Source organism: Vulpes lagopus, chromosome 8 (genome assembly GCF_018345385.1).
Source record: "Vulpes lagopus strain Blue_001 chromosome 8, ASM1834538v1, whole genome shotgun sequence".
Lineage (NCBI taxonomy): Eukaryota > Metazoa > Chordata > Mammalia > Carnivora > Canidae > Vulpes > Vulpes lagopus.
Window position 1 is genome coordinate 125447308 of NC_054831.1, and position 17664 is coordinate 125464971.

Sequence of the window (17664 nt, forward strand, 5' to 3'; positions counted from 1 at the left end):
AACCACATGCCTTCTTTTAAGATTACAGCAGGGAACATAACCAACAGTAACAAAGTTAGATTATCTCGTCAGTGGTACCATCCATTAGTCCCCATAATGCAACGCTGGCAAACAGATAAGTTAGGCAGACTACAATGAGGACACAGAAGAAAGCAAAGAATTTACCTTTCCCAGCAAAAACATAAAAATGCTTTATACTACACTACACAAGTATGTTAACTGCATATACTATACACTACAGATACATGCAATGTACAAGTAAAATATATATTACTTTGAAACTTTTAAAATTGGGTATTAAACCGATTATTTTTACAAGCTGATAATCAAGTACATCTTTACAGAATGTCCTTAGAAATACATTTATGTGTATTTTACCTGTATTTCTAAGATCACCTTATAAAAGATATATTTAACCACCAGCTTATGAAAAAAAAAGTTTCAAAATTCAATACCTTTGAAGTAATTCTATGTAAGTAACGAAACAGGCACCAGATATCCATATTTAATCATTTAAAGCACATAAAACAAGTAGTTAGAAACATTGATAATGGAAATAAAATTAAGAAAAGGCATAGTAAGATTAAGAAAATAAAAAGAACAATGCAGTTAAGGATGTAACTTAGAAAATGACAACTAAGCTATTAAAGTGCTGTTTCCACAGACATTTAAAGATACTAACTAGGACAAAATGGTTAACACGAGGTCAAGGAAAAATGCCTAATGCTAATATGGGTGGCACATTAAGAAACAATATTCTTGGGAAAGAAGGGGGAAAAGCTATCTACTCACAACAGATAATGAGGGCCCATGTACTATATTTACATTACTAAGTCAACAATTCTCTCATTTAATAAATATCAACCTAAAATTAAAGACTTTCAGGATAATTAATTATTCCATAATGAAAAAAATAATAAGAGCCATACTGTTGAGAGAACATGAAATTAAGGCAAGAAGAGAAGAAATGCTGGCAACAGAGGTATAGGTTATTTCAGTAACGTGAAATTCTCTAAAGGTACACACAGCTTTGATGTCCCTATTCCCTACCCCCCAACTGAATAAACAAAAAATAAAACTAAGAACAAAAACATGTCACATTATATTGAGTATTATCTACACAATAACAAAGATCTCTTAAAACAGATTACCTTCATAAGTGTACACTACTACTAACATGAAAGCCAATGAACTCTATAAACTGTACTCCCCCTGCCCCAAAACTGGGGTAGTTTTTTTAGCTATACCTTCTCTACATGTTTATTAAGTCATCACTGAACATCAATCCTACTACAAAATACTACTGTCAACGACAGTAAAAAAAAAAAAAAAAACAAATAGGGAAAAACACTAAATTTTTTATTTGGCTCCTTGTTCCAAGTGCTCTTATTAAAAAAAAAAAAAAAATCACTCTAAAATAGTTGGCTAACTTTGGTAATCTTGAGACTATGTAACAATTAAATGTTATTTACATAAGTCATGTTACATTTTAAAAATATCCTTAAATCAAACACCAAATGATTAACAAAATGAATTAAGCCAAAAGTGTGACACTAATGTATGTGTGGAATAATATTCTTCTCCATTCTATCTTCTACATAACATCCAAAAACACCTAGTTACTCTTAGACACTTTGTCGATTTTTAAAAATGAAAACAGTTTCTAAAAACTCAGTAATTATTTTCTTCCTTTCGGCTTTTAGGGATGAAGACTTATTTCAAGGAAGGAAGATCATTATCAATATAAAAATCTTGTAAAAAAAAAAAAACACACACACACACACAACTAACCTTTTATCAAAGAAACCAAAAATGTTAACTTGGAACCCAAGCTATTCAGAATAGAAATCAAAGCACTCTTTCCAAAACGAACTAATAGACCATTCTGGACAATATTACTTGTATTTCCTTTAGAGGAAAAAATCTTAAAAAATACAATTGACTCTAATAATACCTTTATTTAAAGGAAGTACTAGTAGTACATTTAATTCAAAAGTAATTTACACTTAGTGTTTGTGTGCACTTAACACAGTCTGGTATTCTGGAAATTGAGAATGTTTCAAAGATGCTACCTTAATTTTTTTAAAAGCCCCAGGGCTGCCTGCATATCTATCTTGCCCCTTAGTTCAATTCCTTTTTCCCCCATGCTTGACACAGGAAATCCCAATGCCACCTGTCAAAATGCAGTCATGCTGAAGTAGAAATACCCTTTCTAATGGTCTGACTGGCTCACACTTACTCTGAAAACATAGTAAAAGTTGTAAAATATTTAAGGGAATATGAAGGCTTCTTTCAATAGATTAGAGACGCAGAAAAGTTTTAGGGGAAGGTGAAGATATAAATTCTCTACTCCATGAAACCACTTCCTCCCTGATTCTGATGATACAGGTATTATCCTGAGGAGAGTGAGGTAACAGATATAAAAATTAACAGAAAAGAAGACCTCCATGAAAGTTAATTGCCTTTTTTTCATGAAGTAGATGAATTAACTAGAATAGCTACATTTCTAGTTGAGGAGTGAAAACAAAAGCCTGACAAGAATCTACATATAAAAGACACTTAAAATTAGTAAACTACAGATGCACCATATCCAGTCCTACAATAGTATAAAAACAAAAAGAATAGAGGGAAAGGAGAGGAAAAGAAAAAAAAAAAGGAGAATCATGATTTCTTATGCTTTATATCTTTTATTTTTTTTAGGGGAAAGGTACATACACTTCAAGTGATTCTATGAGGGAGGGTACAAGGACTAGTCTATGCATGAGAAAGAAGACCTCTGGGTTCTCACTCCTCCAGCTGCTGGTGTATCTTTGGTCATATCATTTAATTATATTTCAAGTCCTAATCCATAAAACAGAGGTGGATACAATATTCTGTTTGAAAGCAGGAAACTAGTGAAAATGACCTTAAGTTCCCTTCTAACTTTTAAGATTTAGGATGAATACACCAGACTGATGTGGATTTATAGAAGTTAAGATATGATCCTGGTCCCAAGATACCCATGAGGGTCATCTGCCTTTATAAAAAAAAGAACGTTGATCACTTACAAGCATATGCTTCTAACTGATCATCTCACAAATGCATGCTTCTGAGCATGGCAAAGATCTGAAGAGAGGTCTTGAAGGGTTCAGAATAGTCCCCACTATTCTTGAAAACACTTTAAAAAAACTCATGTTCTACTAAACAGTAAGTCAGAAGCACCACAATTTTATATGAAAGTCTGTTTTTACTTTCAGCAATACAATGTATTGTTTACTAAAGCAAAAGAGTAAATTTATCCACGTTAAAACAAAAAGCAAGAAAACTCAATTACTTTCAAGATTAAAGCTCTAAAGGCTATCCCTGATCCTCAACAGTTCCATGGAAGATCCAATTATGCATCATTTGATGAACAGCATTCTTGAAGGTTTATCTGCCACAGACTCTGAATGAGGATTTTAACTCCTCTCAGATAACCATGCACTGATTATCAACCTCCAATCCTTGGGAGAGCATTTAAACAAGTTTACTTCTAACATTCTGGATCCCCTATGCACTAATTTCTGCATTAACAGTGAACTTTGACCCAAGAGTAAAATACAAGTATTTCCTAGACCTGCTGTACAGAACTGCAAAAGACAAATAATTTTAAAGTAAACTTAACAGTTGAAAAGTAACAAACTCCAAAAGTGAAGTAATACCTATTCCATTTCTATCAAAATGTACATTATCAGTCAGCTTGGAGCACTGAACCACACAAAAACATCCAGGGCAAAGGATGAAATCCAGACATACTACTTTGGATTCTTGAAACAAACTTTAATGGCTCCAGATGGGCCCTATAAATCACTTAATCCTTTACCTTTTCCTAGAAGTAAAAATCTCAACAGTTTGATCTGAAAAGAAAGCATTTCGAGTAGACTTTTAAAAAACGATGAATTTTCACATGACAAAATGTTTAAACTACAAAATTAACTATGTAATGTTAATTGAAAAATATGTACCCAATACCATCTAACAACCACTTCTGAGGAATCCCCTGCCTGTATATCCTCTAACTCCTAGACTGCCTTTCTGTCCTATTTTTATTTTTTTGAAGGCTTTCAGCCTGTGGCTTCTCCTCTCTGTGTTTATAGCTATACTTTTTAAAGGTCCCATGATTCTTAAATATGTTTTATATGTTTACTGCTACTATAAAAGCTGCTGGGGAGAAAAGTACCCGCCATCTCCTCAAGAACATGAAGAGCGGAGGGCTGAGATCGGCCTGAGGACTTCAAAATGTTTTGCTTGCCTTTGTTCTGGCTACACCTTCTCCTATTCCACTACCCTATCCTGCGGGTTAAATTTCCCCTGCGCTTCTGGCTAAAATGTGGATACCATAGCCAAAAACACTTGCAAGCATCAATCCCTGACTTGGCGGCTCTTGCTACTAAGTGGCAAGCATCTAATGCCACCCTCACCTGATGCTTGGCCGTCTCCATACCCTCCAGAACTGTCGTCTTGAAGTCCTCCTGCTTGCCCTGTGGAAGGAAAGAGGAGAACTCAGGGACCTTACTCCATAAATTAAGATAATATCTGGACATAAAGGCCTAATAGTTGGTGACTCACAAATTCACCACCAACTAGTAAACCCATATTCAGAGAGCTCCTTCTTGAATCAGGCCCAGGGAATCACATCATAGTCTTCCAAATTCTGGTCAGAAAATTTCAACTTTACACACTGATTCTTGTTGAAAGGTAGCAGAGCAAAGTACACAGTATTTCTAATCACTAAATCCTTGCTGTCAGTCTTATTTAATCAAGGCTGGATGGGGGAAAAACGAATTCCAAAGGTCTTTTACTACTTGTTGCTAGACTGAGAGATCAGTGTAACGTGCTCTAGGTCTACAGCTGCAACAATCTCCCTTTATCTTTACCTTTCTATCCACAAGGAGTACACTTAACGAACAAGCAAAAGACGTTTTTAATGAAAAATTCTCCCTCTGACTTCAAAGCAGGGATTGTAAAGATTCAGCTCCAAAACAAGTTTCATTTACTATGCATGCCAGACAGCACTAGATCTGAATACACCAGTGCTTCCTTAGTAAAACTTTCAAACACACCACAAGACACCCTGCAGTCATATGCCAAGTGATGTGGATAGACACACATGGTTGGAGTCGGGGGAGACTAGATATGATGGAGCTTCTAACTCAAGCTACACAACAAGCCAGGTAAGAGATTTTCCTAATTGACTAAAATGCAGAAATATAACTTCAAGAAAAGTATCACAGCTTGCAAGTTCAATCAGACAAAGTCAGGACAGATCATCTTCCAGACTCTCAAAATCTATCACCAAGACAGATGCTATCAATCTCCTTAAGCTTCTAGCAACCTGGTACACTACAGGAAAACTACAGCATGATCCTTGAAAGATATGAAAACTCTCCAATGACCTAAACTAGACAAGCTTCACTGAACAGTTTATTTTAAAAGAATCTCAACGAAAAAGCAGACTGACTACCATGTGAATTTTAAGGGAGCAGGAAAGCGAAAATGACATTTCTACCCTCATATATATGAAGGTGTTTAGAAAGAAATGATGTTTGACATTAGAATGGGTTACTACAAGGTAGGATAGAATCTCATTCTGAAATTGTTTAATGGGGGATCCCTGGGTGGCTCAGGGCATAATCCTGGAGTCCCGGGATGGAGCCCCACATCAGGCTCCCCGCATGGAGCCTGCTTCTCCCTCTGCCGGTGTCTCTGCCTCCCTCCCTCTCTCTGTCTATCATGAATAAATAAAATCTTTAAAAAAATAAAAATAAAAATAAAATTATTTCATGGGGAGCCTGAGTGGCTCAGGGGTTGAACATCTGTCTTCCCCTCAGGGTGTGATCCCAGGATCAGTCCCACTTGGGGCTCCATGAATAAATTTTTTTTTTAAATTATTTCACTATGCTTCTATCTGAAGGACAGGTTCTACTATAGAAGGGTATGGTTCTCAGACAAGGCTCAAGATGTATAATTTGTTTACAGCCTTTAGAAAAGGGCATATAATTCCAAAGAGATGACTCCTTACAAGATTCAGTCTGCAAATATCTTGAAAATGCAGGCTCTATGTTTTAAATTTTACTTTTAAAGTTTAAATAAAAAATGTTCATTCTTGGAGTACCTGAGTGGCTCAGTAATTGAGTGTCTGCCTTGGGCTCAGGTCATGATCCCAGTATCCTGGGATAGAGTCCCACATCAGGCTCCCCTTGGGGAGCCTGCTTCTCCCTCTGTCTGTGTCTCTGCCTTTCTCTTTGTGTCTCTCATGAATAAATAAATCTTTTAAAAAAAGTTCATTCTCAGTAACTTCTAGATTTATTCATAAAAAAACTTTTAGATTTTTTTTTTTAAAAGAAGTTGTTATTGTTCTGTTTGGTTCCAAATAGAACCACACTAAATCAAAAGATTGAATCAATTTTAAAAAGGGGGGAGAGGGCTCAGAACAATGAAATAAATAGTTTCCAAGAATAACATTTAAGCACTAGGAATAATATAGCTACTCTCTCTCAAATTATGTACCTGCTTGACCAAGAATGAAAGCTACAGTCTCCTGTCACGAAGGCATTTTACCACTTTAAGAAAAAGTAAAATAAAGCCTACTTTTAAGCTAGCCATTAAGTCTGAATTATTTTACCCTTCCTATTTCTATCATTTATTTGCTTTCTCCCCCTACTACATGTCATACAGTATGCTAAATTAATTTATTTTAACCTCCAGGAAGCTCTTGGCTGATTGTTTTCTGTCAATGGTCTTTAATGGAAATATAGATTTCTTAAGCCTGATTTATGCACTCAAAAGCTTAACAAGGTCGCTCTTTTACAAGGTAGGGAGGTCTTTTTCACCTTCTGCTTTTGAAAAAAGGAACAAAACTCATATACTATTCTTTAATAAAATATGTAGGAGTAATATGAAAAATATTCAAAACCCTGTGATGATTTAACCTCTTAACAGTATAAAGTCAAAGGGAGACAGAGAGAAACTCCAAAGTACTGCATAAGCAGAGAAATAGGAGAAAACCAAATACGTGATATAAACGCTTAAGAAATGATGGGAAGCGAAACAAAAAGTGCTTAAATTAAGTAAGGGAACAATGTGTCTCTTGACTTGATGAATGTTTAAAGATGAGGTTGCTACTTTCTCTCTAATCATAACACACTGAGTATTTGGAGAGTGCCTACTTCTCCAAAGACAGGTAATAGCATCATCTTTATTAGTGATATTCTAGAGCAATTCTTTCACCACTTTCTTAAAAACAACACACATATAAATGTTTACAGCTAATTTTCTATCCAGGAGTACCTCTGATTAGAACATATAAAATGCCATATTCACTTATTTGTTGAATTCTTCTGGCCTAGGACTCTGTTTCTGACAGTGGCACAAAGACATGGAACAGCAGTCAAGTACAGTTGTTATCCTCCATGAGCTCAAATTCAAAGTGGAAAACGAAAATATACAAAAGCAACTTTTTCATATCACCTTGATTTTTGTACCACTGCACTGCGCAGGAGACTTCCTTTTGTTTTCATTCCCACCACACACACACACACACACACAATCCTCAAGTCTGAAGCAGAGATCCTTAGTACCTGTATTTGCACATCTCTTCTACAAGTCAAAAATAAAATCTTTGGTTTATCTTACACAGCAGTCTTTCAGTTGCCTTCTAACAAACCTTTCACAGACCTGTTAGGTTATTATTGAAGAACAGTGAAGTATTTTAGTTTCAGTCACTACAGGATGATTTCTCATCTTGATTCAAATTCTCAAGAGATCACTATTCCAACATCTTAAAAGGAAATCTATGATGTCTTTCAAATATTTTTATCTGACAAGCATGGAAGGCAGGATCACTGATGTGTTGTTCCAGGAACATACTGAACAGCTGATTCACATTTTGACTTTAGTTTGCTGAAATCACATTCAAATTAGTAACTTTGTAGACAATTTGAGAAACTTCTAAATCTTTTGAGAAGCAATGATTTTTAAATAAAAAATCAACTTTACAAAATGTAATAAAAATTTTACCAAATCTATAGAATGAAAGCGACTGCCAAGCTATTGGGTTCAAGCAAATCTGACAAATTAGCAGAGGAAAAAAAAAAAACCTTAAAAGTTTAAATCATCTTTGAACACACGAGTTTCCACTCTATTAACACCTCAGTTCAGTTTATATTTTAAATAATCTCACTAATAAAATGTTTACTGAATACCTATTCCAAAATTGTCAAGCACGAGTAGAAAGTTGAACACAGTAAGTACCTATTTTCAAAGGGCTTACCATCTAATTGGGGAAAAGATGAAAAATATCCAGAAAGAAACTCCCCTCCCCCTCTTTTTTTAAGGGAAAAAAGAAGGTAATACAGACTTAAGGAATCAGGGAAGGTTTTCTGAACAAATCTGGAGATTTGGCAGGTCAAACCACCAGCATGGTCCAGAACACTTATAAAAGCAAGAAAAGCACAGAGCTGGTATGTATGGAGAACCACAGAGTACTTGCAGATGTGGGAGAGCAGGATAGGTAAAATGGGCCTCTTTCAGTGTCAAAACCTAAACTCGATCTTAATAGTTATGGGGGTAGAACTGTATGATCTGTCACAGAAAAGCAGCAAAACAAGTGATATTTTAATTAATCTAATCTGGCCACTTTGTACCAGACAGATCAAAGGGAGAAGGTGATCTAGATAAAGGAGATCCAAATGAAAGATTGCTTAAATAATTTAGATATGAAGTAAAATTCACTAGAATAAAAAGGTAACAATGAAAATGGATAAGGCATAACAAGTCAAAGAAGCTGTGCATAGAAGATACATGACTTTAAAACACTTGATCAAAGGGCTAAGGGATGTTCAGGATTGACTCCCAGGTTTTAAGTTCAGAAATGGTAATGCAATGGACACAATGGGAAATTTGGGAAAAAATTTATGTGAATTAAATTAAATGGAAATGCTCTTTACTTAATTACTTATTCTTTAAAGTAATTAAGGACTAGAATTCCAGGGTCACGTGGGTGGTAGAGTCAGTTAAGTAGCTGACTCTTGATTTTGGCTCAGGTCATGATCTCAGGGTTCTGGGATAGAGCCAAGTGTCAGGATCAGTGCTCAGTATGAAATCAGCTTCAGGATTTTCTTCCTCCCTCTGCAACCCACCACCCCACAAAATAAATTTTTTAAAAAAAGAAAAAAAAAAGGGCCAGAACTTCAAAGTTAGAATGGGGCCAAAACTTTAAAATAACATGGAGGTAATAATAGGCTCAGAGAGTTTGAAGCAGTTGTAAATGTAGGACTAATCTCATAAGGAAAGTCACAGTTTCAATGAGGAATTGGTCACCATAAACAAATGACCAAAAAAGTTTAAATAACTGAAAGGTAGTGAGTTATGAGGACTATCACCACTTTGTGCTGCCTTCCAGTCCTCTCTATAGTGATATAGCTTTAACATCCTCAAGTATACTGCTCTTGATGTATCTCTTTCCTAACTTTTTGACTATAATTCTGGACAGAATAAAAAATGATCTACAACAGTTCAAAATGCAAAGGGAAGTAAATTTGGATCATAGAGACAGATAAAACTAGCCTGAAGGAAAGCCTCAGGCATTCCTCTGAAGCACATTAGAGCCATTTAAACACAGGCTAACCTGACCAATTCTTTTCAACAAAATTATCCAGAATGAAATCTGTGGATTCCAATTAGAATTCCAACCCTAGGGATCCCTGGGTGGCGCAGCGGTTTGGCGCCTGCCTTTGGCCCAGGGCGCGATCCTGGAGACCCGGGATCGAATCCCACGTCGGGCTCCCGGTGCATGGAGCCTGCTTCTCCCTCTGCCTGTGTCTCTGCCTCTCTCTCTCTCTCTCTCTGTGACTATCATAAATAAATAAAAATTAAAAAAAAAAAATAGAATTCCAACCCTAGTTTACAGTGTCAATAAGGTCTAGAATGTAGGAAAATGGTGCTGCCTAATGTAGGAGCCTACCTAGAATTTCCTCACTTTGACTGGAGGAGCAGGAGCACTGCTGATTTGCACCTGAAGACAACACTGGGGCAGAAGTGAGAAACTCAGTAACAGAAATCCTATACAAAGTAAAAGCCCTATAAACTAAAGAAGAAAAAGCTTTTAGAAGCCAAAGGGAAGAATTAACTTTTTAACATGCTATTTCCTTCCACATTCCATAGTAGAGATTTTCCTCACCTATTTTGTTGTAAAATCTTGGTTTGTAGTTCACTCTTCAAAATGTTCAGGAGAAAGTCTACAATTTATATGTTGTCATGTTGCTCAACTACCAAGCTTAAAGCTACCAAGCTTGAGTAGTTAATATAAAGCTTACTTTTCCAGTTTATTCACCTGTTTTTTTAAAGTTAGTTTACATATGTATGCATTTATGTATGTAATCTCCACACCCAACATGGGCTCGAATTCACAGAGAAAACAAGTCTCATGCTCTTCTGACCAAGCCAGCCAGGCCCCCCTCACCTGTTTCTAAAAAGGCCAATACTGAACATTACCCTGAACCTATTAAAAAGAACCATAATAACTTTTCACAACTGATAACCAGGAGAGAATTTCAATAAGAGAATCCCTTTTTTCTGCTCAAGCGAGTTTCTCAGAATGCTGGCCATCTACATCTTCTCAGACCATGATTAGAGGCTCTTCCCATCCTCAGTATGATGTGAGTATAAGGAAGGAAGATACAGCCTCTTAGGCATTAATTAATCATATATGATCTTCTATCTTCACATATCAGAAGATGCAAAAAGATAACAAAAACAAAAACACAACTCTATCTTCAAATGTTTAAGACCTGTGTGATCAGCAAATACTGCAAAATGTTAACATTTGTTATATCTCAATAGTTGATACACAGATTTTGATTAGGTTATTCTAGAAGAGAGAATCTAACATTAAAAAAGTACCAACATTTGCTATTCCTATGATTTAATGCACAAAAACTTAAATGATTTTGCAAATGACATGCTACTAAAAATGGGCTACCACAAATACTTCCTACTTTCCAAAAGTCAATCCACCCTATTGCTAGATCAACTCTGTGTTTAATACATATAAGATGTTTGTACATCAAGGTGGAATTCCTATTTTCTCATTTGATCCCATACCAAGCCCCATTCTGCAGATGAGAAAATCCTCATAGCCCAAGTATCCTGTTCTTCTATTATACCAAGACCACACCAAATAAAGGATGGTAGCAAAAAGAATTCAAGGAAACTATACAAATAAAGTTGCTCCACTAACCAAATTACCACTTTGTCTTAATAAAAAACAAAACAATCAGTGAAATGGAATCATCAAAAGCAGCTCAATCTGTCAAAGACCGAACATGAAACTGGTAGCATCTGATTCAATGGTTATCAGCCCAAAGCAGTAAACAGTTAAAAATCAAGGATATTACTGCTTTCAAAAAAGCCTAATTTAATTCCTTCATGTTTTAATGTAAAACTTCCAAAACCCAATTTTGGGAAAAACATTTAAAAACAACTTGGGATTCTCACCATACTTTGAATATACTTTTATTGTACTGTTTCTTCACTATAGACAATTATTAAATCTGTAACCCTAAAGTGGACTATGAATCCTCTGCAGTAAGACCTAGTCTTCAGCTCTGAACCCGCAGAATCCAGCAACATGTCTGGAACAAAGCATTGTAATTTTAGAAGTAATGTGTGGCATAAAGTCCATGAAGAACTGCCAAATTTGGGGCAATGTTACTTTGCATAAAAAATGTCTCTAGGGCAGCCTGGGTGGTTCAGTCGTTTAGCACCACCTTCAGCCCAGGGCGTAATCCTAGACACCTGGAATCCAGTCCTACATCTGGCTCCCTGCATGGAGCCTGCTTCTCCCTCTGCCTCTGCCTCTGCCTGTGTCTCTGCCTCTCCCTCTCTCTCTCTACGAATAAGTAAATAAAATCAAGAAAAGAAAGAAGAAAGAAAGAAAGAAAGAAAGAAAGAAAGAAAGAAAGAAAGAAAGAAAGAAAGAAAGAAAGAAAGAAAGAAAGAAAGAAAGAAAGAAAGAAAGAAAGAAAGAAGGAAAGAAAAAGAAAGAAAAGTAAGGGAAGGGAAGGGAAGGGAAGGGAAGGGAAGGGAAAGAAAAGAAAAGAAAAGAAAAGAAAAGAAAAGAAAAGAAAAGAAAAGAAAAGAAAAGAAAAGAAAAGAAAAGGATAGATGTCTCTATTTCATTTTTTTTAAAAAATTCCCTTCCCAGTACGTGGCTCAGTCGGTTGGGGCATGTGACTTGAAACTCAGTCGGTGTGGCTTGTGACTCAAAGCTATGAGTTCAAGCCCCACGTTGGGTATACAGATTGCTTAAAAATAAAATCTTAAAAGAAAGGGGGGGGGGAACCTGGGTGGCTCAGTGGTTGAGCATCTGCCTTTGGCTCAGGTTGTGATCCCGGGGTCCTGGGATCAAGCCCTGCCTCAGGTTCCCCACAGGGAGCCTACTTCTCCCTCTGCCTATGTCTCTGCCTCTCTCTCTCTCTGTGTCTCTCATGAATAAATAAAATAAATTAAATTAAAAAAAATTTCTTCCATACTACCTTTTTAAAAATCCTTCCAGTAAACCAAGGATTTAAGATCTACTTCCGGGAAGCCCGGGTGGCTCAGCGGTTTAGTGCCACCTTCAGCCCAGGGTGTGATCCTGGAGACCCAGGAGCAAGTCCCACGTCAGGCTCCCTGCATGGAGCCTGCTTCTCCCTCTGCCTGTGTCTGTGCCTCCCTCCCTCTCTCTCTCCCTCTCTCTCTCTGTGTCCCTCATGAATAAATAAAATCTTTAAAAGAAAAAAAAAGATCTACTTCCCTCCTACTCTTCCTGCCTCTCTCTTCAAATTTTTATTCTAAAATGTGTTATCTAAGAGTTATTTCACCTTCTATTGGATTTATGTACACATTTATATCTCATACTACGCCATAAATTATGAGTGCGGGGACCATGTACTGTATAGTGATACATATCTTGGCCCATTTTTAGTTACCACTCAAAATACAAAAATTGTGAATTAACCTAGATTACCTTTCCAGCCTGTGACTTTTTTATCCTTAGCCCTCCAGGAAATTATTCTGGGGCACAGTGGCAAATCAGAATCCTAAATGATGCTATACAAAAAAGAGGGGGGCAAGAAAACTAATTCTAGGTCTGCATTCTAAATGTTACACATCATACTTCATTCAATGAGAACTCAAATGACTTCAGGCACTTATTTGATAATAGGCCAAAATGGCAACATAAACAACTCTGTTAGGAATGAATTTCCCAGCAACCTCTAGTAAATCTACAAAAGAGGGCCTCCTGCTGGGCATGCAGGGTGTAATAGAAAATTCTATAATCCTCCCAGTGGAGGTAATCTGAGTCCATTCTCATGAAATCTAAAAGCTACACCTGTTATATGATTGTTCTTGAAGGCAAGCAAAAGAAATCAGAGAGAAGACCCTGGGATAAGCTACTTGAAAATAGTTATGGCACAGTAAACAAAATTATTCACTGAACTCTGACCATAACTATCCATGCTGCTAAACCTAGGACTTTTACTGACCACAATCAGTATGACTGTCTCACACAGGACCCTAAAGAACAAGGAACTAAAAAAATATAAAGCCCATTATACAAGTATTAGGATCACTGATTCTTTTTTCTTTTAATATAAGGAAACTCATCTTAAACTCTTCTCTGGTCAAATTCTAGTATACTAAGTTCTAAAGGGCAGTCCAAAAGATCCTGCCTTTTAGATTTTTGCCGTACTGAATAAGCAATTCATAAAATATTAAGTCATCAATCTTTTGTCATAAATATTTTCATTATAACAGTATTTGTGATCAAATTTCATTGCATTTTAAACTAAGTTCTTCTTCCTATATACACATATTTTGTTATTTTCTAGAACTTAGTAACTTTTACTAATTCATGTTGCATCTCCTTTCATGTGATTTTTTATTCTTTCAACCTACAGTATGACTATTACATGAACAGTGCCCCCCAAATTATTAAAAACTTTTTGTCATGCCAATCTTTCACAACACTACTGTAATCTGTTCAACAGCTTGTATCTCTTTCAAACACACATACCACACACACACACACACACCCAAAATTACCATGCACAACAGAGAGCAAGTAGGTTTCCTTGTCTACATTCTTATAAGTTTTTACATGCTCTTAAAAAAATACAAACAGGGAGACGAAGTGATTCTTCCTATAGGCATTCAATAAAACAGATAATGCAGAACTGTCATCAATCAACTCATCATATCTAACAAAATTACCCAATAATTTGAAGAGCTTCATTAGTGTAACAGCACGTCACTGAGGCTGGAAAAATGGTAGACACATGCATGTATGTATGTATATATATATATATATATATATATATATATATATATATATACACATACATATGCATTTTTAAACATACTTCTGATATCTCTATTGAGAAATTCATTAACCTGAAGAAATCTTAAGAAAGGCATCCTAATAGCCCATTTCACATTTCATTTTACTATTTTAAAGCAAGTTTTTTAGTCTTAAGCTTACACAACTAAGCTACTTCTAACCCCAAATATCTGCCTAAACCCAAGTTCCTAAACAGCTACCAACACAAAATTTAAATTCAGAAACTACTAGTAAGATTTTTCTGAAAATTTTCAACTGTTGTAAGGCAGTGGAGGGAGAAAAAATAATGTTTTTGTATGAAAATAAAAAGCTAAGCACTAGCAAATCAGCTAATATAGTATAAAACCTCTTTGAGGAATAATCAAAGGCATAAAAAGTTAACAACTGAACCAAGAAAGGGAAAAAAAAGCAACTCTCTAACAGAAGGTTATTTAACAGGGGTGTTATTCTAAACCAGTAAAATCCAACTGAGAATTTTTACTCTATTTTACAGATGCTCCACTGTTATGTGATACCACTCACTAATAACCGCTCAATTCCAAAGACTTTTCAAGGTTCAGTTGGCATGACTTTAAAAAACACTTTTATCTTGTTAGAAGATGCACTAGGAAACCAAATAAACCCATCATTTGTTAAATACATTCAGAAGTGCACAGTAAATGTAAAATACACAAAAACATTTAGGAAAATAAATCATTTTAATTTTAAAGATAAGCAGCAATATTTAGTATGAAAAATACATTATTTACTCATGTGAATACTACAGGACAAGCTACATTCAGTTATCAAAAGCAGACAAATCGAAAAATAATTAAGCCACACAGAACTTCTTCCCAATTACATAAATCCAAACAAAAAATCCAAACATCTGGTTACCATAAAAATTCAACTTTAATATTGAGAATAGTTTTCCAATGACCAAAATTCACTAAACTCGATTATCAAAACAACCTAAATCATCTCTCCAAGCCAGTCTCTTTTACTCCTTTACTTCACTCTTATAGAGCATATCAAATTGATCTTTACAAAAATATATTTTGGTAAAATGCCTCTCACTCAAAATACCTCAATGCTACCCTGGCAATTCCTCCCAGTGTTTAAAGGACAAGGAATTCAAATTCCTTAGCCTGGTAACAAAGACTCCAACCTTCTTTTCTGGCCTCCTCCCAGAATTCTCCTAGAGGAATCTTCTCCAGTAATACCATCTGACCCAACAGACTTCAGAATACCTTGTGCTAACAAAATATTCTTAAGAATAACATGGTGGAAAGCCAAGCAAAATTTTCTAAACAAACTTAAAGGATGGTAAAAATGAAATATATTCAAACTTTACTTACATATTTTAGGAGAGTAAGTTAACCTCTTGTTATTACCTAAAACGATTAAGATAAAGATTTGGCAAAGAACAAGTCCCACATCTCTCAAAGATTTTAAGATACCTATATGACAATGATTCTATTCAATTTTTTAATAAAAACTCAAAAGAGCTGGTTCTGGTAAGACAAGAGATTTGGAAACCCTGGACAGTTTTCAAACAAACTCACTTGACAATATTTTATGATTCAGTATTAGGGCCCAATCTATTTCTAAATTACACATGTCAGTGTGTTGCCACTACTTTCCTGGGGCAAATACTTCCCCAATTCACGCTGGAAAACTTTTTTTAAATTTCAAGTTGTTTTAAAGGAAAAATAACTTTATTTACATAATCACAAATAATATATTGCAAGTTTTGGCTGCTTTCAACACATCTCTGAGCATTGAAGATAGTCTAAACTATCCCCCCAAATACTAAGATAACTCATTTAAACCACTGGATAAAAATTTAACTACAACATAATAGCATAAAGACAGTTCCCCAAATCCTACATCTCTTTGTTAAGACACTTACTTCTTGGGGCAACAATGTCTGACATTAATGGAAAAACAAACAAAAAAATCTCTTTCATGAAAAAGAAAATACCAGTACCAGGTTTAAAATGTTCAGAGGACAAAGAAAATGTGTATCAACTTGGTACCAACTTCAGACAGCTGTCTACCAGAAACACAACTACACACACAAAAAGAAGGTGAAGCAGCATCTAAACTATCAGATCACCTACTGAAGAATACTCAGAGCCCTTGAAACAAGAAATCAACAGCCTCTTGAATTATGACGGATATCAAGATTTATCCCCATGTACCTCATTAGCAAGCCTACAACAAAGGCAGAAGAAAAGAAAGGCAAGAATCACAGAAGAATACAGATGAAAAGGAATATAGAATCAAGGGAGAAGTTGGACGGAAGGACAGAAAGGGATGACCGCTAAATGTAAAAGACTAGAAAGAAAAAAATGTGTCCATAAAAAGAGATGGGGCGTTTTAAGGTATGGAGAAGGCAACATTTGTCTCAGGGACATTAGTCCCAGAGGTAATAATAGATCACTGCCAATAACTGCCCAAGAAGTCATTTTAATAAATTTTTAAACATACTTCTGGTATCTCTACTGAGAGAGAAAACCATCCTTAGAAAACCCCATATTCCTGAGATAAATTGAACCCAGAATCTAATCCTTTTAAGATGTTCTCAAACTGTTTTAATTAAACTTTATTATAATTACTGAAATTATAAATTTTAATTTTTGAGAGTTTTGGCCAGAATCTCTAGCCAGAATTAATCTCTTTGTTAAGTTCTAAATCTAAATTTAAATTAACACCTGACCTGTAATTCTCTCAAGTAATACATCAGTAATAATCTTTAAAAAACAAACATCTAGTGATTTATATAACATCACAGGGGAGAATTCCCCCCCAACCTCCCCCCCAACACCACCACCCAAAAGACTGAAACAAAAAATAAACCTCTCAAATTAAATATGTCAGTATCTGGGTACCTATGAAAGTCATGCAAGATATTAACAGATGGGATCTGAAACAAAAATTTTGTTTTTAAAAGATGCAGGACTAAAAGAATTACAGAGGTAAGTGGACCTGGAGCTATGAGAAATATAAAAAGTATTTTAAAGAGAAGAACTTAGTAGAAATTCAAAGTTGAGAAGAGTTCATGAAATACCATCAAGAACAGATGATATGCAAAATTAATTAACATTCTACTTTTGTTTGATCTCTTCAAAGGAGAAGGGTACTCCTAGGCTGGGTATCTCAACAGGACTTAGTCTGAGGGAGTATTAGTGAGAATTCTTCAAAGATGTCTGAAGCTCTGAAATCAAGACTATATAGTCTCCAATCTTTCCACTGCCACAGGAAGACTGTGTAAGTTTAGA

At 35.5% G+C, this 17664-nt stretch overlaps 1 protein-coding gene across 3 annotated transcripts in view; it reads right to left on the bottom strand.

Annotated features, from left to right (window-relative positions):
• Positions 1-17664, bottom strand: part of KDM1A (lysine demethylase 1A) — a 66070-nt gene that overhangs the window by 33867 nt on the left and 14539 nt on the right. For 2 of the 3 annotated variants that reach the window (XM_041765228.1, XM_041765227.1), the window contains exon 3: positions 4440-4499. The exons of the other annotated variant lie outside the window; for it this stretch is intronic. In XM_041765228.1, coding sequence (XP_041621162.1) covers positions 4440-4499 — 60 coding nt within the window. The remainder of the gene's footprint in view (positions 1-4439; positions 4500-17664) is intronic. 3 annotated transcript variants of the gene reach the window in all.